Genomic DNA, 21,411 nt, shown 5'->3' with positions numbered 1-21,411 from the left:
GTGGCAAACACATATAGAAATGGTAGAGCAGTCTTACCAGTAAAACCCCAAAGGTTTTCATCACCAGTACCCTCTCCAAAAGGAATAGGCAGTATGGCCTGATGCCAGTAGATAGAAAATTAAGTAAGTTTACTTTTACTGGATTATTTTCATTTTACTGCCATCCCTTTGGCTAGAAGGTGATCAGATCTCTATAAGACCACAGAGATCTCAGGATCATTATATATTAGATTAAGTCTCATGTTAAGTCTAACTGCATACACATTCCCAGGATCAGGGAGTGAAAAAGGTTTTGGTTTCCCCCCCACCGCTCTTAAGGTTACCAGAAACTATACTGGCTTACTTAAGGAATTTCAGGTCAATCAAAGTGAAAGGTTCCTTGTTCTTTTATGGAGGAGGTAGAGGGCTACTGGGGGTTGAATTCAGGGCCTCAGGATGCTAGGCAAGCACTCTACGTCTTAAGCTGAATCCACAGCTCAAATGGTACCTCCCTTTCTTGGACTTTTCTCACGTGGCTGTGGGTATGCATGCGACTGTATTGGAGCTTGAACTCAGGCCTGGGTTCTGTCCCTTAGTTTTTTCCCACTAAATGCTGACACTTTACCACTTGAGCCACAGCTCCACTTCCAGCTTGTTTTTGCTGGTTAACTGAGCTAAGAATCTCACAGACTTTCCTGCCCCAGCTGGCTTTGAACTGCGATCCTCAGATCTCAGCCACCTGAATAGCTAGGATTACAAATGTGAGCCACCAGCACCTGGCATCAATTTTTCATAACTATTCAAATAATAATTTGGGAAAAACTGGTAAGCCTCCTGTGAAACTCGGGGATCAAGATTACAAAAACGAAATTTGTTTTCACTGTATCTTCACTAATACTTGAATGGTCTTATCTTTTCCAAGAAGTAGAAAGGGGAGGGGGGGTTAATAAGGTCACCAGGAATAGGTCCTTTAGATTCACAAACATTTAAAAAGTTAAGTGCTTTAGGCCAGCAATGTGGCTCAGTGGTACAGCATTTGCCTAGCATCATTGAGAGCCTGGATTTGGTCCCTAGGACTACAAAAAAAAAAAGTTTTAATATAATATACTCTGCAAAAGGAGGGAAGAGTGAACAAATGCTGCAGTGGCTCTCACGAGACACTGTGTTAAAAATGAACTATACAACTTGTGGGTAGAGATGGGAGGGAAAAACTGGAGAGAGAGCAAGGGAAGGGGTGATATTGTCCAAAAAGAAATGTGCTCTTTACCTGACTTAAATAGCTGTAACTCCTCTATATTAATCACCCATATAATAACAATTACAAATTATTTCCAAAAAAACTTCAATAACCCTTACCGAGGAAACCAAAGCTTTACATGGCAAACACCATTTGTCTCATCACCCCTAAAACAAAACCCAGTACCCTTGAGGAAGAACAAGATGGAGCCCAGAAAGTGGGGGCTTTAATCCTATGTAATGACACCAAAAGGCCTGTAGGGGCGCTGCTTCTCCTGTCACAGGTGGAGTCTAAGATGCCTGGACTTTTTTTTTCTCTCTCTCTCGCTATAGAAATTTGGCTGGCATTGGGCTGTCTGAAAGAAACTGCCTGATCTCTCTAAGTGTGTGTGATTTTGCTCATTCCAGAAACGTCTCCACCTGTGAGGTGTCCTCCTCGCAGGCCATCAGTTCCCCTCAGCGATCCAAGCGGGTCAAAGAGAACACCCCTCCCCGCTGCGCCATGGTGCACAGCAGCCCAGCCTGCAGCACTTCAGTCACCTGCGGGTGGGGCGATGTGGCCTCCAGCACCACCAGAGAGCGGCAGCGGCAGACCATCGTCATTCCCGACACCCCCAGCCCCACAGTCAGCGTCATCACCATCAGCAGTGACACAGACGAGGAGGAGGAGCAGAAGCACGCCCCCACCAGGTGAGGCAGCTCCTTGGGGTCCGGCGTGCAAGGGAGGGGCGGGCCGAGTCTCTGATTCACACCCAATTCTTCCTCCCCAGACCAGGGTCATTTTTCAGCAGCAGCACAGCGATCCCTCCCTGCTGACCCCTACATTTTGGTTTTGCCATGTCCCTGAGTCCTAAGTTTCTTCCAAGAGAATATTGAACAGATTGGCCATGTTTGTTCAAAACCAAAATAATTTGGGGTCGCTTTGCCGCTTTGCTTTAAAAAAAAATAGTAACAGGCCCTACACATTTGGGAATGTGAGACTATAAAAAATCAGACTCATAATACCAGTTTATTTCAACCCCTATAAGCTTAAAAAAAAAAAAAATCTGCCTCCGGCTATTGAATTTATTCCCAGTTGATCAGGATATCTCTCTAACATTGCCTTGGCTCACTCAGAATTCAAAGTAATTGTCCAATTAATCAGAAATTTCCCTGTGTCTGATTAACCCAATCTTTCAAGCTGCCAGTTGGCTCTTCACCCTGAGAGCACTACTGTTTATTCCAAAGTAGTAATAATTCATTTTGCTCTGTGTGTGCTTCCTGGGGAGAGGAAAGAAATATTTATTATATTTGCAAGACTTCACCCTGGCACCAGAGCTGCTTTTCCACATTGTGCAGCTAGAGTTCAACAAAATACACTTTCTGCTTTGAACACACAACTCTGGTGCCCTGATATAACCCAGGGGCCTCAGGCCTCACAGAGTCTAGAGTCTTACAGCCCCACCTTGCTGGCACTTTTACAGGGAGACTAAAGGTCAGGGAAGGAGGCCTGCTACCCTCAAACTACCAGTCGGAATGCATCCCACAACTAGATACGGAACCCTATATTCAATTATGCCCAGATTGTTAATTCCTGATTGGATACAATGTAACTAATTAGTCATCACAAATCCTTTTGATTAGATAATAAATTCTCACACTTGAAATCATTACAAAATGTACAGATAAACTGATTCAAGGCTTCTCGTGATAGCTGTTCTACATGGGGCGTCCCTTCCCATCCTTACCACAGACTAGTGTATTTTTCATTCTGATGTTCATTGAATGGCTCAGCTTGATCACCCCTGTATCTCAAGAGAAGAGCATAATAGAGCATTTCTCGTCCTGTCATTTGCCTGGTGCCAGAGTGGACAGGAGGTTGGTGACCAAAGGCACACTTGCAGCCATGTGTTGCTCTACTTCTCATCGTCTGGTTCCAGGACTGGCCTCAGCTTCCCTTTTGATTACAGTCCCAAGTTGCATAGGTATCTCGCCTTCCCCAGTGCCTTTCCCTTTCACCCAGGACGGTGGGCTCTGTTTTCACAAGGCTCAGTAGACACCCTGCACAAAGGAGGCTCTTCCAACCCCAGACTGGACCCAGTCCAGCCTCAGCTTCTAGTCCACACACTCATAACATTGGCCATAAAATGACTGGGAAAAAAAGTAAGTTAAGTAGACTGGAAGCTCAGTCTTGAAGTCCAAGATTTGAGTTGACACAGACTTTGGATAGAAGTGTTCAGGAAAGAATCAAACGGTGCATCTGATGACAGGAGGGTGGCAGCCATCTCCCTGTCAACCAGACAGCTGACAGGGCTGGGAGCAGAAAGCAAAGCAGTATGAAGCACATGGCTGCCTCCCACCCACCCCGATGCTCCAGGAAAAAGTGCAACTGAAATTTGTGCACCTTGTTATAAATGACTCAGAAATTGGGAAGAGGGGTGGACAGCTGTCCAGCAGGTGATGTGAGAGGGACAGGCAGACAGGGGGTACTGGACCCCACAGTTCTGTATCGTGCAGAGCCTGGTGGACTTGTCTGCCTGCTTGACCAGGATAATGAAGATATGCCAGAGGGCTGGGAATGTGGCTTAGTGGTAGAGTGCTTGCCTAGCATGCATGAAACCCTGGGTTCGATTGCTCAGTACCACATCAACAGAAAAGCTGAAATAGTGCAGTGGCTTAAGTGGTAGAGTGCTAGCCTTGAGCACAGAGAGACTCAGAGACAGTGCCCAGACCCTGAGTTCAAGTCCCAGGACTGGCAAAAAAAAAAAAAAAAAAACATGCCAGAGACACAGAGATGTCCTGGAGTCTGGACAAGCTTCAGTGTAGGACCAGAGAGTGGTCTCCGCTGCCCATGCAGCAACAGAGCTCAAAAAGGAGGCTACCATAGTAATGTTTTTTGGAGGCAGATAGGGTTGTTGCTGTAGAAGATGGTTCAGGACCCAAGAGGAAAATGATGTATATTTAAGTCTGCGGTATGAAAGAAGCCAGAAGCTGTCTTACTTATGTAAAATCACTGTATAATTGTGATCCCATTATAGTGACTACATTTAGGAAGGAGAAAGAGTGGGAGAAAATGATTGATCAGCATCATCACACTGGAAGCTGGTGGCTCATTCTTATAATCCTAGCTACTCAGGAGGCTGAGATCTGAGGATCATAGTTCAAAACCAGCCCAGGCAGGAAACTCCGTGAGACTCGTATCTCCAAAAGTCAGAAGTGGCCTGGGGCTCAAAATGGTAAAACACTAGCCTTGAGCAAAAAAGCTCATGCCCTGAGTTTAAGCCCCACAACCAGCCAAAGCAAAAAAGAAAGAAAGAAAATTAGCATCATCATAAAATTGAGCCCAGTAAATATTTATTGACCCCATCAGTATCCAATATTTCACTGGGACCTGCAGATATTACATAAAGGAGACAGTCTGCCCTCATGAGGCAACAGGAAATCACAAGATAAGACACATATAATTTTAACACAAAGCAGAGCACCAGTTCCATAAAAACTGGCGAAGTGCTAAAGAGATCCAAAGGGAATTAGCTTCAGGAAAGAATCTAGGAACGTATGGACCAGCCAAGGGAGAACAGGCTGGCCAAGCCAGGACCAGCAGTGGGGAGGCTATAGGAGCTTATCCAGGAGAAAGGATTCCACGCAGAGGAAATGGGCTTCGTGCTGGAAGGGAAATTGTGGAGGAGTCTTCTCTTAGATGGGGATTATGGGCTTTGTCAGGAGGTGCTGAGGGGTTCCAGAAAAGCATCAGTCCTAGGAAAATTAGAGTGTACCCCTGAACGCAGTTGAATAGGAAATCCTTGGCCATGGTCTCTTCAGCTGGACAGCTTCCGTTGGTTCCAGTTTTCCTCATGAAGAGGCCTTCCCTTTCTTGTTCTCCTTGATCATCCTTGGCCTCATACTTACCCCACCTTTCCCTGTGAGCAGCTTGATTCTGATCTTCTGTCTCCTGACCTAGTTTCCTATTTGCTACCTATCTCAATTCTGGCCTTTCCAATTCCCCAGAGTTAGTCCTGTAACTTCATCTGAAACTGTGGCTACTTCTTGAACGTGGGTCTGGCTCAGCACGAGAGCTGGAGGGTCAGGAGCTGATGACGCTTGCACCTCCCCTACCAGAGTCTTTTAGCACCAACATCAAATGGTGCAAAGCCCATATTTTCAGACCTAGACTAAGTAATATCGCCTGGGATTTTTGTTTAAAGAATGCCAAGGTAAAAATCATTATTCTTGATTGCAAGTACACAGCACAGTTCACTGCCAGAACAGATGGCTAGGCACACTCCCACCTAGAAGAAGCCAGGGGATGCAGACAGCATGCTGGGAGAGGATGAACCAAAGATGGGGCTCACAGCAAACAGTTACCAGGTGCTTCCCCCACACTATCCTGCCCAGCAGGATGGCATACAGGAGGCCATAACCTCTGTTCAGAAACTGGGTTCTTAGACCCAAGGCCCAAAGTCCTACACTCACCCCCTAGTGACTCACCCCCATATGCCAAATAAAGAGACATAGTGAAAGAGGAAGGAAGTTTATCACACGGCAGCCATGGATAGACAGCACTTCAATATACCTTTAGCTGTCTTTAAGAATAGCAGCCTCAGGTTGAATAGAGAGAATTAGGGGCAGCAAGTGAGAAAGGAGAAAGAGTTACACCAAGTCACGGCTATGGCCTGGCTGACTCATCTCAGTCTTTGTCCTTGGAGTTGTTCCTCAATTCCTACCACTGGAAGGAAGAGCCGGTTGCCTGGCAGTGATGCTCTGAGCTTTAAGATGATAAGGCATTGCTGTCTGAGGGGCAGTTTGTCTTTTGTCGCAAGATGTTTATTTATGAATCCTGTCCTTGCCGCCCAAGGTGACTGCAAGTGACTGCCACAGATCAAAAAGCTTCAATGCAAAGTGCGGGTTCTGAGTGCCAGCATTCAGTTCATTCACACTCCAAGATAAAGCAGTTTTTAAGTTACCTCCTACATTCCCATCCAATAAAGAAAGACACACAAGGCCCAGGACCGCTTTTCGGCACACCCAAATTGATCAAATTTTACTTTCAGGATTAGGATTCATGTGCCATACCATTGGAGAAATGGCAGACTTAATTACTGGCATGAGTAACTGGTTCTCTTTAGTCATTAGCTTACCAACTTGTAGTTCTGTTCTGTCCCCTTCTGTGACTTCCCCAGCGGGCCTCAGTAGCTCCCAGTGTGCAGGGAGTCCTTCCAGAACATGGTGCCCTGAGCCCCTACTGTGCCAGCTGGGCACAGCTGGGCTACCTCAGGAGAAGGGTGAAGTTTTCATTCTTGGAGGTGTTAACATCTGGGCAGGCCACCAAGAGGCCAGTGTGCTGCCTTTTGCACAACAGTGGGTCACTGTTGGACCAGAGGACTCTTTAGTTATGGTTAGAGAGTTGGTTTAAAAATAGAAAAATTAGATAATAAGCATTTTTTTGCATACCCCAGAATTACGTAGTAGAGCTGACCTTATTTAAATAGATGGTTTTGATAGAGAAACATTTAGCTGAACAAGCCATCTTTCTTCACCTGGAATCTCCCTGGACAACGTTGACGGGTGCTTGTCCTATCTATCCAGAGCCTGGTGCCAACCTCGCCTTGTACTGAAACTTTTATAGAGGTCATAGGGATAAACCAAAGTGGCTTATTTGAGCTGATCAGCTAGACCTACTCTGCCTGGTTTCCATTATTCATTGCTATATCCACTCATTCAATTACTTGGCGATCTCTGGAAGGTGCTTTTGCTCTTCTGAGGTCACCAGGGTATGGCTGCTTCCTGTGAGCCACTTCACATGTGCAACGTACTCAGACTAAGCCAACTAATGTTGCCCAAAACACAAAACTCTAAGAAAATTGAATTATAAATATCATACAGTTTTTTTAGATTAAAAAAAAAAAAAGCAGTCACTAGTGGCTCATGCCAGCTGTAATGTTAGCTGCCCAGGAGAATCACATCTCCAGTAGGAAAGTCCATGAGACCCCCTACCTCCAGTTTACCACCAAAAAACAAAGTGGAGCTGTGGCTCAATTGATAGAGCACTAACTTTGAGCAGGGGGGAAAAGCTAACGGACAGCACACAGGCCCTGGGTTCAAGCCTCAGTACTGGCAAAAACAAAGAGCTAATCACATTCTCTGCTGTATAACCTTGCCATGAGGACTGAAAGAGGGACTACATGTTTAGCACTCTGAACAGTAATTAGGGCGCAGCTAATAAAGGTTACCTATATTTGGTAGTCGATGTTGCAATAGAAGAAGTATTTTTTCACATGTGGCATTGACTATAAGTCACGAGAACCGAAGTTTATTGGAGATGAGTTTTGACCTTGGTCTTGAAGGATGAAATTGAGATTAGCGAATAGAAATGAGAAGCTCTTTCCAGATAGCACCCTGCAGGGTCAGGGCCATAGGTTCAAATCTGACCCTCTGGCAGCATTTTCTCCATTGGGGGCTGATTTCTATACTTCTTCATTCCTTTCTTTTTTCCATCATTTTAAAATGAGGAAAATCATCTATTGCCATGACAACACAAGGCAGTCGTGAGCTCTTGCAGCTTTGTTCCATGTTCAGAAGTGATGTCTGTCAAGGCCATTTGAGCAAATCGTTCTCATTCTACTCCTGTCACTGTCTCTCACTTCCATTAACCAACTCGAAATGAGATTGATAAGCTATCAATATTAATTAGACAAAATAGTGGAGCGAATCTCAATAGTATCGACCCTTGTGAGCCTAAAGAATCCACAGTACCAATCTCAAATGTGTCCTCATTTTTAAAGTGACTCATTTACCAGCTTCTCATTGTTCTGCAGGCTGCATGGTATATTTAGGTGGAATATTTGATTTCTAACAATAGAAGATATTAGCAAGGGAGCTATAAAATCAACTCATAAGATAGATGTGGTGGTCCATGCCCGTAATCTGAGCACTTAGCAGAAGCAAGAAGATTGTGAGTCTAGAGAGAACTCATACTACAAGACCTTGTCTCAAAAATAAAAGGCAGAAAGGGAGGGGGCAGGAGGGCTCAAAGCCTTTCCCAAACCTGTCTCTTTTAAATCAAGAAAGGGAGGCAAATCAACATTTTGGTGTATTGCACATTTGTTCATTGGGCCAGGGGGGCTTCAGAGCTACAAACAAAGCTTCAGATCCTTGGAGTTTATGGAGGGTTTACCCCTCAACTCCTTAGACAATGACAAGATAACAGCCACGTACCTGACAGGCATCCCCAGCGCCTTTGGTGAGACTCACTACCTGTTTCTCCTGCGGAGTGTCTGATCCTCTGGCAGCATTCACACAGGTCATCCCGGCCAGCTGCTGGCCCTCAAAGACTGTCAGCCCCTTCAATGACAGCGTGCTCATTGATTCACAAAATGGCCTGTTGTGCCTTTCCAACGAGCCACTTGTTAGAAATATTTGCCCGTATTAAGCTGAAGCTTCTCCCGAATTTCCAGGCTTGGAGGAAAGAATTATTTGACATTAAGTCAGATTATAGTTTAGGCCACAGTTAATGTTGTGAGTGTGTTTTACTTTAACTTGCTCATCTTTGAAATTACTTAAGGAAATTGTGATCAGCAGAAACAGGCCAGATTTTTCTGTAAGGTACATGCTCCCCAAATGAGTAGCAAATCAAATCCCGTCTGTGTGTGTGTGTGTGTGTCTCTGTGTGTGTGTCTGTGCGTGTGTCTCTGTGTATGTGCACCAGTCCTGGGGCTTGAACTCAGGACCTGATTGCTGTCCCTCAGCTTTTGTGCTCAAGGCTAGTTGCTGTATCTCTTTGAGCCACATCTCCATTTCTGGCTTTTTGGTGGTTGACATTCGATTTTCAGATTTTCCTGCCCAGGCTGGCTTTGAGCCACTGATCCTCAGATCTCAGCCTCCTAAGTAGCTAGGATTACAGGCATGAGCTACCACATCCAAATCCTCTCTCAAGCACCTTTTATACTAAATCTTTATGGAACCCTCCCAATGGATTCTTCAATCCCTCCGGTAACCTCTCTCACCTTACCTAACTGCTCTAGCTCCAGTTGGGTTGGAACTGGATGGATGGCCACACCACTGAAGGGACAGCAGAGCCAGGACGAGAACACCGGCTGCTGGGACACATGAAGGAGCCAGCCTCTGTGCTCACATAGGGCCCTCCACCCCCCAGATCACGCACCCGCCCTGGAACATGTCCTCATTTCCTGAGGTGGTCACTCTCACACAGCTTCAGCCCTGAGTGAAGAGCAGGACAGTGACTCTCCCTTTGGGAACAGAGAAGGGCATAGAGTCATGGGTCATGGCCCCCAGCCCTTCCTGGGGTTCTGGAGTATTCTGTAACCGTGCAGGTGTGAGGGGTTCGGGTCGGGGACAGCATGTCGCACACTCGCCTATTCCCTCGTGTCAAGTTGTGTTCCTTTTGTAAGGCAGCTCTCCTTCCTTCCCTCTCCTTCCGTGTTCTCACCTCCTCCACAGTCCTCAGCAGGCCCTGATGTCTTTCTGTTGTGGAACTGCATCTCCCTGATTGCTAGGTTCAGGGACCTTGTCCTGGAGCTCCACTTTCTAACTCTTACGCCAGATCCCAGTTGCCGCCACCCCAGGGTCTTCACTGCACCTGCTGCACTATGCCGCTCAATTGCCTATGACTCTGAATCTCATTTGCTCATTTTTTCTGGATAAGCCTGTGGACTGTGTGTGTGTGTGTGTGTGTTTGTGTGCGCGCGCATGCACGTGCACGTGCGTGTGCATGCACACACACACGTGCTTATATGTGTCAGTTATTGGGGTTTGACCTCAGAGCCACACACTCTTGCTTAGCTTTTTTACTCAAGGCTGGCACTCTACCACTTGAACCACACCTCTAATTTTTGCTGTTTAACTGGAGATAAGAATCTCACAGAGTTATCTGTCCAGACTGGCTTCAGACCATGATGCTCAGATCTCAGCCTGCCTAGTCGTTAGGATTACAAACATGAACTACAGGCTTCTAGCTATTTTTAGCTTTCTGTGGAGCTACCATATGGACTTTCTGGGTTAACACTGTGACAAGTGAGGGCTGTAGGGTCTTTGTTAATTGAAATCTATCTATTTTATCCAAGTTAATGTGAAGAGCTGTAAATATATGCAGCCAATTCATTCTTTACCTTCTTTTGCGTTCTTAACAATTATCATCTGTATGACTCATTTGACAGTTAACTTGGAAGGCTTGGTGACACCCATTATTCTCTTTAACTGGTTCTTTTAAAGCTTTTACTGTTTAACTTGTCATGTTGTTACACAGTCTCCCACTGAGATTTTCATCTTCTCCAGGGCAGAGACAGGTATCAGGTTTCCTTACAAAGGTATTCCCTGTAGCACTGATCACAGATCTCCATGATTCCTAACTGAAGACTTGCAATTTTCTTTCCTATCAATCTTCGGGAGTATGCAGACTGGTTAAAAAGAAGCAAGTGGGGGCTGGGCGCCAGTGGCTCATGCCTGTAATCCTAGCTACTCAGGAGGCTGAGATCTGAGGATCATGGTTCAAAGCCAGCCCAGGCAGGAAACTCCATGAGACTATTATCTCCAATAAACCACCAGAAAAAACAGAAGTGGCATTGTGGCTCAAGTAGCAGAGCCTTGAGCTGAAGAGCTCAGGGACAGCTCCCAGGCAGCCCAGAGTTCAAGCCTCATGCTCGACAAAAATAAAAAAAGAAGAGGAAGAAAGTAGGGAATGGAAGAGGTTGCTTTACTAGCAAATCCTTACCTCCTTAGAATTCTCTGCCTAGATAAGTTTTATTTGCAAGCCTCTTTTGTATTTTAAGGTGGTATAACTGATTTTAATACAAATTGAACATCCTTAATACAGACTTGAGATTAGAAGTATTTTGAATTTCAGGGGATGAGGGGGGTTGAGAGCTTAGGGTTTTTTTAGATTTTTAGCATATTAGCATATACATAATGAGCTATCTTAGGGATGAGAGTTGAGTCTGAACATAGAATTTATTAATGTGTCATGTCCATCTTATAATCAGTGCCTGAAGGAATTTTATGCCATAGTTTTAGTATGCTTACTTTTTTTTTTTTTTTGCTAGTACTAAGTCTAGAAACCAGGGCCTCACACTCTTGCTTGGCTTTTTTTCCCTCAAGGCTGATACTGTATCACTTGAGCATACCTCACTTTATAGCTTTGATTTATTGAAGATTAGAGTATCACAGACTTTTCTGGCTAGACTGGCTTTGAACTAAGATCCATAGATCTCAACCTCCAGAGTAGCTAGGATTGCTGGTATAAATCATGAGTACCAGCTTATGCCTACATTCTGACTGCTACCCATCCTAAGAGGTCAGGTGTAGACATTTCCTTGTACTCGGAAAGTTTCACATTTTGGAGCATTTTGTGTTTCAGAATTTTTAATTAGGGATGTCAACCTTCATAATAATAATAGCTATCTTTTGTAGGATACTTACACACTATCAAGCACTGTACAAAGTACTTTGCTTGTATATTCTTATCTCGTTCTCAGAACAGACCTGTGATATAGGTTATTATTGTTACAGGAGAGGTTGAACAGCTACCCCAGAGCTCTGTCACCAGCACATGCGAAGGTAGACATTGGGCTGCGGGCCCAGGTTTACATCCACAGAACCAGTCCAATGTTACCCTGAACCCAGCCACTAGAGAACATGCCAAGACCAGCTACTAGTATACTAGGCCAGGAACTGGGCAAATCCTCCTGTGGGCCTTCACCCCACCACCCCTCAAACCTCTTATAGGTTACAGCCTGCTCTGACCTTCCACTTACTTTCTGACTGGCTGCCCCAGGATTGAGTGTGCCCACTTCTATGGTGTCTCATCTTAGCAAGAACCTGACCTGGCTCTGTGACCTGGGACAGGACCCTAGGGTAAAGGTCATTGCAAGTCCATCAGGCTGATGAGGAAGTCCATACCAGGTTCTTTCCTTATCAAGCTAGCTAGAAAAGGACCACCTTGGTAGACAATTGTTATTTCTTAAAAATAAATCATCGATATACAAAAATAGAACAGCCATTTTTAAAACATTGCACAGTAAGTAATAAATTGCACATCCATCATTCTAGCAGTCTCTCACTAACCCAGAAAGCAGTCCAGATTGGTTCCAAGTAACCACAGGGATAGAAACATCTCTGAAAAGAAGCTGCTAGCTGAGAACCAGTCCAAGCCAGGTCTAGCTGCCTGGATGAAGTTGCAGGTTGAAGACGAAGGCCAGGGGTGCAGAGCGACTGTGGGGTGGTCGCAGCATGCAGGAGCCTTTGCACCAGGCCTCCCCTGAGCAGAGGACTCCCGGAGGCCCTCGGCCGCCTGCACACAAAGTAGCCCATCAGAGCAAGCTGGCAGAGGGTGTGGTGTCCAGCCTGTGTCTCCCTCTCCTGCCCCTCCCGCGCTCACGCACTGTTCAGATCAGCCTCCTGGGACCTTGTCCTGTTCCATCCAGTTGCAGCAGAGCCTAAGCCTGCACTTAGAACTACTTCCTTTCCAACGGTGTGGCCGTCCTCCTCCAGGTCCTTCGGCAGTATGCTCCTTACAGCTTGTCTCTCCTTCAGACTGCTGAGTCACCCACACACCGAGTCTCCGTCACCCCACTTTCCACAGACATCAGTGAGCCCAGCCCCAGCCCTTCCTTCCTCCTGTTTTCACATGGGTGCCCTCCACACCACACAGTAGAGTCTCCAAAATGCTGGCATAAGCCTGGCTTTGGTGGCTCACACCTGTAATCCTGCCTAGTCGGGAGGCTGAGATCTGAGGCTCGCAGCCCAGGCAGGAAAGTCCATGAGACTCTTATCTCCAGTTTGCCACCAAAAAACCAGAAATGGATTTGCAGCTCAAGTGGTATAGTGCTAACCTTGAGCAAAAAAAGCTCAGGCCTATCTACCAGGCCCTGAGTTCACACACACACACACACATACACACACACACACAATGCTGGCATAGTGTGTCACCTTCTTGATCCTCACATCTCCCTTTCCCTTCCCAGCACTGTCTCCAAGCAAAGAAAAAACGTCATCAGCTGCGTCACAGTCCACGACTCTCCCTACTCCGACTCTTCCAGCAACACCAGCCCTTACGCGGTGCAGCAGCGCACTGGACCGAACGGCACCAGCTCCTTCGACACCAAGGGTGCCCTAGAGAGCCACTGCACTGGCAACCCCCGCACCATTATCGTGCCCCCCCTGAAGACCCAGGCCAGCGAGGTGCTGGTGGAATGTGACAGCCTCGGGCCGGGTAAGCTGGGGGGGAAGGGGGGGCCCGCATAGCAGGCCAGCAGTCTTATTTCCATTTCTGCCACTGCTTTCCTTCATGGCTGCTGCTAGGTCTCGAGCACTAGTCAGATAGAAAAGTTCTGATTTTCACAGATGATCCTACACAGCACTTTGCCCAGGGAGCCACGGGCAGGGTTCTGTGTGTACAATCAGTGTCCAAGCACATTTTTTCCTTTGGTGCTTCTGTAGCCAGCATGCTTTTGCCTTTATGGTGGCCCTGCTTTCATCAGGCATAATGAACAGGAAGTGAAAGCCACGCTGTTCCTTGTCCTCTGTCTGCAGAGACATCCTGTTTAGCCTTCCCTGGCTAGTACCCGGGAAGCTATCCAGGGAGCTCTGATGGCGTCCCGTGGAGGAAGCCCCTTCCCAGAGTGGTGCTACCTCAGGGTCACCCAGGCTCCTCTGAGCCCCCTCAGAGCCCTTCCTTGTACACAAGAAATCAGAACCACACATGAGGCTCACGTCTGTATACCTAGCAGCTTAAAAGGTTGAGATCTGAGGATCGTGGTTCAAAGCCAGCCTGGACAGAAAATCCATGATATTCTTTTCTCCAAGTAACCACCAAAAAGCCAGAAGTGAAGCTGTCTCAAGTGGTAGAGCACCAGCCTTCAACAGAAAAAGCTAAATGAGAGCTCTAGACCCTAAGTTCAAGCTCTAAGTTCAAGTACTGGCACCAAAAAAAAATTAAAATTAAATAGAAATAAAAGAACTATGGATCCATAAGGCTTGTCCTGAAAACCAGGCCTAGCACACAGCCTGGGGCCTTTCTTAACCTTCCGTTTCAACCAGCCGTTCCTCGGGGCCTTTTTCAGCAGCATCTCTACAGTGCTTCTCCCACGCAAGTTCATGCTGGGAGAATTTGGGGACTGAACCAAAGGAACCTTGTATGTCGTACTTTTCTGCCACGCTGTCACCAGCCACAGGCAGGGCAGGCAGCACCTTTGTGACCACACTGTTCACCCAGAAAGTGACACACCCTTGCAAGATTTGTGTAGCTGTGAGAAGCATGGCCCGTCTGTCCCCTAAGGTGTCTATGGTTGCCCCAGGGGATAGGCGTAGGAGGTGAAGGCCACAGGGCTGCTGCCAGGATGCAGAGGGGGGTTCAGGATGGGGTCGCCAGAGCAGCCACTGTCCCAGGCCAGTGAGCAGGTTTGGGTCAGGATCCTAGAATGCTGCCTCCAAACGTACAGCCAGCCTGGGACAGCTTTTTCTACCCCAACAGATTCTCCTTGAAGGAAAGGGAAATGGAAGCAGTCTCCAGCTTCTTTCTCCCTTAGCCTCCTCATCCTGATCCAAGGAGAACGCAGGTGGGGCATGTGCTCTGACCTGTGAGTCAGGCTCTTCTGACTCGGTGGGTCCCCAGCCACCTGTCTTCAGAAGGCATGTTCCTTAAATGCAGCCAGCCTGCCCTGCCCTGTTTCCACATCCTGACTGCTCCCCGTCATGAAAGCAAAGTGAAAGAGAGAGCACCGCCTGGAAGGATGCCGGGCTGGGAAAGTTCACCAGTTGTGTTACAATCAGGCTAGCAATTCACACTTCTGGGCCCTCCCTGCCAAAGGCAGCGGGCCCGACACCTGTGCCCCAGAGCTGTCTTTCCTCAGCTCGGAGCCTGTGACTCCCCTGTCCAGAGCTCCAGAACTCATGTCTCAGCTTGGAACATACCCGCCTGTCCTTTGTGCATTGGCTTTAGCCAGAGTGCGAGATTTAGTAACAATGACACCAGTGGTAGCTAGTGTGGACTGGGTGCTGGGTGCCAGACTATGGATTGGTAAGAGCCAGATGCCAAACAGTCCCCTGTGGTAACCCGTTTCATTTTACAAGGGAAAGAAAAAAGTGAAGGTACAGAGAGACTGGCCAGCTGGTCCAGGGTTTTGTAGCTGGGCCTCCACTCCACAGTTCGCCTGTGCTGTAAGCACACTGCCTCACGTGGCAATCACTACATGAATGCATGGCTGCTCTCCACAGGGGCATCTCTGGAGCTAGCTGGACAAAGCAGAGAAAACTCTATAGTGTTTCCTTAGAGGCACAGAAGATAAATACGCTTAAGGAGAGCAACGCTACCCATGAGCCCATTGCCAGAGACGAATTACTGCTTGAGTGCCGTGGTCCCTTAGTGGCCTCCTCCCTTAGCCATGCCTGTTCCCACAATGACTAGCAGGCAGAAGGCCAGGCTCTGTCCACCCCCATCACTCTGCAGGCTTAAGCTGGAGATCCCTCAGACTCCTCGTCTCTCCCTCAAACACCTCTATCCCGAAATGCCCAGGCAGGCAGAATGGGAGCAGAGCGGTGACACCACAGCTGGCTAGTGGACAGTGTGCCACAGAGCAAGAAGGCTTGGTACCTGCAAGAAACCCCTATCTGAGGGAAGTTTAGCCAAGAGCTAGCACTTGCAGCTTTGCATTTTCGACCCTACACTGGGGCCACAAAAACCCCTCCGTCCCCCAGGCTTTGTGGAGAGAGGCTTTGACGGTCTACGTGTGGCTCAGGCACTGTGTTGGATTTCAGGACCCTGGCTCCCAAAGGCACACCTGCTGGCTCTGGACTCTGGGAAGCTCAGCACACCCTAGCAGACTCATTGCAGTGGGTGGCTGGGAAAGGAGCTGGGAGTCAGGGAAGTGTAGAACCCACGTCCCTCCTCCTGGTGAGAGGTTCCCCTCTGCCTTCAGCTGCAATCTCCAACCCCTAGACCCCATCCCCTGACACACACACACACACCCGTTTTCCTTCCTCCCAGGCCAGGACTTTGAAAGTGCTCTTCTCCCTATTTGCAGTTCCATCAACCCTGTCTCTGGCCTGGTCCCCGCCTCCAGCTTCCATCTTGATTTCATCACCCTGGTATCTGTCATAGAAGTGGTCCAACCAAGTCAGGAAAGGCCTGATCTTCATTACCAGTGGCTCCTTAATATCTCTGCCCCTCTCTCTACACCAGCTCCCGGGCAAGGCCCCAGCAGGGAGGAGCAGAACTCTAGTTTTACCTGAGGTCCTCAGGTCCTAGTTCACACATTCTGAATTAACTCCTTGTTTTTTAGCTTGCTTTTTTTTTCTGGGTTTTGAAGAGCCTGACGCTTGCCATGTAGGTGCTCTACCACTTGAGCCCTGGCCCCAGTCATTTTTGCTTTATTTTTTTTAATAGGGTCTCGAGTTTATACCTGGGTAAGTGTAGACTGCTGTGTTCTTCCTACTTACATGACAGGCATATTTTACCATGCCAAGCTTACTGATTGAGATGGGGTTTCACAAACTTTTTGCCCAGGTTGGGTTCTTTAGCTTTTAAAGACTGACTATAAGCAAGACTTCTATCAATGTTTTTTAAACTATGTAACAAAATATAACCGTCCTCCTCCTTTTCCTTTGTAAGCATTTGAGTGAGAGAGCACAGAATAGCATAGAACCTTCTGGACAAGCTTGCCTAGGCTGTTGTTCAGACTTGTACCTGAGGAAACACTGTACTCTTCTCATTTGTATATCGCTTACTTTTCTGTTGTTGGCTCTAGGTCTTTGTTTAATGCGGGGCTCTGGGCCTCTACTTAGGTGTTTATTGCGACCCTGGGTACAGTAGTCCAGCCCTTTAGTTTTAGTACAAGAGCTGAGACGTAGGGCCCTCCTAGAGCTGGCAGAGCCTCCCCCTTGGCCCCTGAACGCTTGTACGCTTAGCCCGCCCCACTGGATAGTTGCAGCCTGTCCAGCCTGGTCGCGAGCACCTTCCCCTGGCCTTGCCTCAGCTCCTCGTCCACCTGCTCTGTCATGCCTCCTCTCTCACACCATCCAGGCCAAATGGCACATGGTCCCAGGGCCTGACATACAGCAGAACTCAGAAAATGCTTGGCTTGGTTAAGACAGCCAGGCTCTAAACAGGTACCTGGTTCCCCTTATCCTAGCACCTAGAGCCATCCTAACTGGGGTGCAGCCTGCCTTTCCTCCAGCCTCTGGCTTTGTCTAGCACCCTAAACTCTTAGTACAGACTTAAGCCATCCTCAAGTGCTGAGCCAGATTGCCAAAATGTGGAGCCACCTGCTGGCCAGGCAGAGTCCCTACGTCTTGCACAGGCTCTGTAGCTGGAAAGCGAGGTTTCATTTGGCCACACTCAGCTCTCAGGGCTGTTCCTCCGTGATTTCTTTCATTCTACCCAGGGACAGGGACCCAAACCAGGACTTGCACAGGATGGTGTTAGCTTCTGCTGCTGCTTCTGGTTGTTTACCAGGCCCCACCACAGGCACGGTTGCATCTGGTCCTCCGAGCAAACCAGACAGGCATCTGTTCACCCATCTCCCAAAGCCCCCTGTGACAACCCTGGGAAGACCAGTGAGGCCCGGCTCCTACCTGCGGCTCTCCTTCCCTCCCCTGAGCCTTTTCTCTTCACTCTGCACCATCTCTGCCCCTCATTTGCAGCCCCAGTCAGTGGCCAGAGCCCAGCTCAACTCCTCTTGGAGTCCAGGCCAAATCCTGACAGGCTGGCCGGAGGGGCTCTGATTAGCGTCTGGCCAGTCTGACGAAGGCCACTGTTGACCCGGGGAGGAGCAGCTTCTGGGCCAGCCAAGGACCACCCCTGACCTGTGCCCTGTTCCTCCCACACAGTCAACGGCAGTCACCACGCGTCCTCCTACAAGCCCAAGTCCTCCAGCAACGTGACCTCCACCAGTGGTCACTCTTCAGGGAGCTCGTCGGGAGCCATCGCCTACCGACAGCAGCGGCCAGGCCCCCATTTCCAGCAGCAGCAACCCCTCAATCTCAGCCAGGTAAGACCCATCCCAAAACATGTGTGTGCACACACACACACGCACGCACACACACACACACACACACACACACACACACACAGACTAGCTAGGCCCTTGATCTTCTGCTGAAGAGACAGTGCTGGTAGTAACCTTCCAGCAGTGCAGTGGCAGGCAGGGTTCCACATGGCTTCTTTCTGTCCTTATCCCCAGGGAAGTCAGTGTCACCGGCTCACAGAGTTCCAGCTCAAAGCAAGGTGACTCACCCAGTGTTACAGGGCACTTGGTGGCATGCTGCCCCTGCTTAAAAATAGGAAGGCCCATCCAGGTGTCAGGGGCTTACTCCCCCAATCCAGGCTACTCAGGAGTCTGAGATCGGAAGATCACAGTTTGAAGTTAGCATGGGCAGGAAAATCTGTGAGACTCTTGCCTCCAATTAACCACCAGAAAACCAGAAGTAGAGTTGTGGCTCAAGTGGTAGAGTGCTAGCCTTTAGTAGAAAAGCACAGGAACAGCACCCAGGCCCAGAGTTTAAGCCCCAGGACTGGCTAAAAATAAAGCTGGGCACCAGTGGCTCATGCCTGTAATCCTAGTTACTCAGGAGGCTGAAATCTGAGGATTGTGGTTCAAAGCCAGGAAAGCCCATGAGACTTTTTTTTTTTTTTTTGGTCAGTCGTGGGAATTGAACTCTGGGCTTGGGCACTGTCCCTCAGCTCTTCAACTTAAGGCTAGCGCTCTACCACTTGAGCCACAGCACCACTTTCCATGAAACTCTTAACTCCAATTAACCACCAGAAAACTAGAAGTGGCACTGTGGCTCAAGTGGTAGAGCGCTCACCTTGGGCTGAAGAATGAGGGACAGTGCCTAGGCCCAGAGTTCAAGCCCCACAACCAACCAAAAATAAATAAATAAGTAAAAATAGGAAGGCGCACACAGTGATATCCCATCACAGCTGCAGGTACATGCAGGGTCCTGCTGGGCCGTCTCACTGATGAGGGAGACCCCAGACCAAGGGAGAGCATACCCTCAGTTGTACATGAGTAGTGGCCACAGCCTCTCCTGGGAGAACGCTGTTTGCCTGCACAGAGGGAATTACACACAGCTCCATTTCTGAGTTTCTGATTGTAGAGACTGGATTTCACAATGAATGAGAAAAGCAGAAGATGCCAGGCGCCAGTGGCTCACACCTGTAATCCTAGCTACTCAGAAGGTTGAGAGATCTGAGGATTGAGAGTCAAAGTCAGCTCGAGCAGGAAAATCTGTGAAACTTATGTCCAATTAACCACCCAAAAAGCTGGAAATGGAGCGGATGGAGTGCTAGCTTTGTACAAAACAAAAATCTCAGGGACAGTGAGTGCCCAGGCCCTGAGTGAGAGCCTCAGGACTGGCACCACACAGAGGGAGTAGAGAGCCTTCCGACAGCACCGCTCTGCCGCTGTGTCCCATTGACTGTTCTGAGGTTGTCTGCGGGGCATCCCGGCGTGGTCCAAAACGGGAGGCCAGGCATTACCTCTCAGTGAAGCTGCATTTCAGTGGACAGGGGAAGGGAAGCATCTTCTGTGGCTGCTGCCTTGCCACCCCTCTTCCCTGCCGCACAGCCCCTCTCATTGCATCTCCTTTTTTCAGGCTCAACAGCACATGGCCGCAGAGCGCACGGGAAGCCACCGACGGCAGCAGGCCTACATCACTCCCACGATGGCTCAGGCTCCATACACCTTCCCGCACAACAGCCCCAGCCACGGCACTGTCCACCCCCACCTGGCCGCCGCCGCCGCCGCCCACCTCCCCACCCAGCCCCACCTCTACACCTACACGGCGCCCGCAGCCCTGGGCTCCACCGGCACCGTCGCCCACCTGGTGGCCTCTCAAGGCTCGGCCCGCCACACCGTGCAGCACACTGCCTACCCGGCCAGCATCGTCCACCAGGTCCCTGTGAGCATGGGTCCCCGGGTCCTGCCCTCACCCACCATCCACCCGAGTCAGTATCCAGCCCAGTTTGCCCACCAGACCTACATCAGCGCCTCGCCAGCATCCACCGTCTACACTGGATACCCACTGAGCCCAGCCAAGGTCAACCAGTACCCGTACATATAGACACTGGAGGGGAGGGGAAGCAGGGGGAGGGAGCTCCCGGGACCCCAGGGGGGCTGGCTTTTTATACTGAAGGTGCCACACACAAACAATGCAAATGGGATGGGGAGGGGGGGCTGAGGGGCAGAGGGGACACACAGGAAACTTGAACTAGAAAGTGGGAGGATTTAGAGCAGAGAACATTTGAAAAGGAAGGGATTAAGGAGGGGGAAAATCTATGCTTTTTATTTTAAAAAAGAAAAAGGAAAAAAAAAGAAAAAGAAAATATCTGTAACAAAGGAAAAAAAACATAAAACACAGCTCACAAACCCATTCTGCACCAAACTGGAAAGGAGAAGAGAGTCACGAGAAGATTCCAAAAGCGAGGGCCCCCCCAGTTTTTGAAGAACTTTACCTATGAACTTTTCAAAGATTATTTTCATATGACAGCAAGTGACATTGAAGACTTCGCTGTCAGAGACATCTGATATGGAAAATCCAATAGATTTTTTTTTTAAGTAATTGAACATGAAAATTAGGGATTTTTCCAGAACTCAAAGGGGTCAGCACCCCTCCAGAATGTCAGGCTGAGACCTGAGGAGGCTAATACTTTGGGGGGGGGGGCAGTTGGGGGGCGGGGGCGGGGTGAAGCCCAGTGTGGGCGCGGGAACGATGGGACAGCAGGCTAACAGACCCCAGGGGGAGGGGCAGACTTTTCTCCTTCTGAGCACTCTGGATAAATCTCTAAGCAATGTTATTCCTCAGATGTGATGGATAATGTGTGTTGCAACCTTTTTGGGTTTTTTTTTCCTTTTTTTCTGATTTGTTTGCTCTTTGAACCAACCCCTAGTCACCTAGCATAGGGCTCGCGGTGGGCACCGACACCGCAGCAGAATGTAGCAAACTCCACCCCAGTTTTCTACCTTGTGTTCACCTCCAGTGATACCAATAGACTATTCCTCGACGTAATTGCACAGAAACAAGTGACAGGAGCTAGGCATGTCACCAGTGGGGTGGTCCGGGTGCGTGGGTGTGAGCGGGGACACCACCCCCCCGTGAGCCACAGCCCTCGCCCTCTTGATTCTACATCATTCCCTCCTAGTGCCTTACTGAACAACAGACAGACAGACAGACAGACAGACAGAAGGTGGAAGGGTTTATTTCCACTGG

General features: G+C 48.7%; 1 protein-coding gene across 2 annotated transcripts in view; it reads left to right on the top strand.

Annotated features, from left to right (window-relative positions):
* Positions 1-20,755, top strand: part of Hipk2 (homeodomain interacting protein kinase 2) — a 185,078-nt gene extending 164,323 nt beyond the window's left edge. For both annotated transcript variants that reach the window (XM_042677272.1, XM_042677271.1), the window contains exons 12-15: positions 1,624-1,905; positions 13,170-13,417; positions 18,031-18,191; positions 19,798-20,755. In XM_042677272.1, the coding sequence (XP_042533206.1) occupies positions 1,624-1,905; positions 13,170-13,417; positions 18,031-18,191; positions 19,798-20,265 (1,159 nt within the window). In that variant the 3' untranslated portion in view covers positions 20,266-20,755. The remainder of the gene's footprint in view (positions 1-1,623; positions 1,906-13,169; positions 13,418-18,030; positions 18,192-19,797) is intronic.
* Positions 20,756-21,411: the final 656 nt, after the last annotated feature.

Source organism: Dipodomys spectabilis, unplaced genomic scaffold (assembly GCF_019054845.1).
Source record: "Dipodomys spectabilis isolate Male_0828 unplaced genomic scaffold, ASM1905484v1 ptg000034l, whole genome shotgun sequence".
NCBI lineage: Eukaryota > Metazoa > Chordata > Mammalia > Rodentia > Heteromyidae > Dipodomys > Dipodomys spectabilis.
This window is presented reverse-complemented; position numbering and strand designations above follow the sequence as displayed.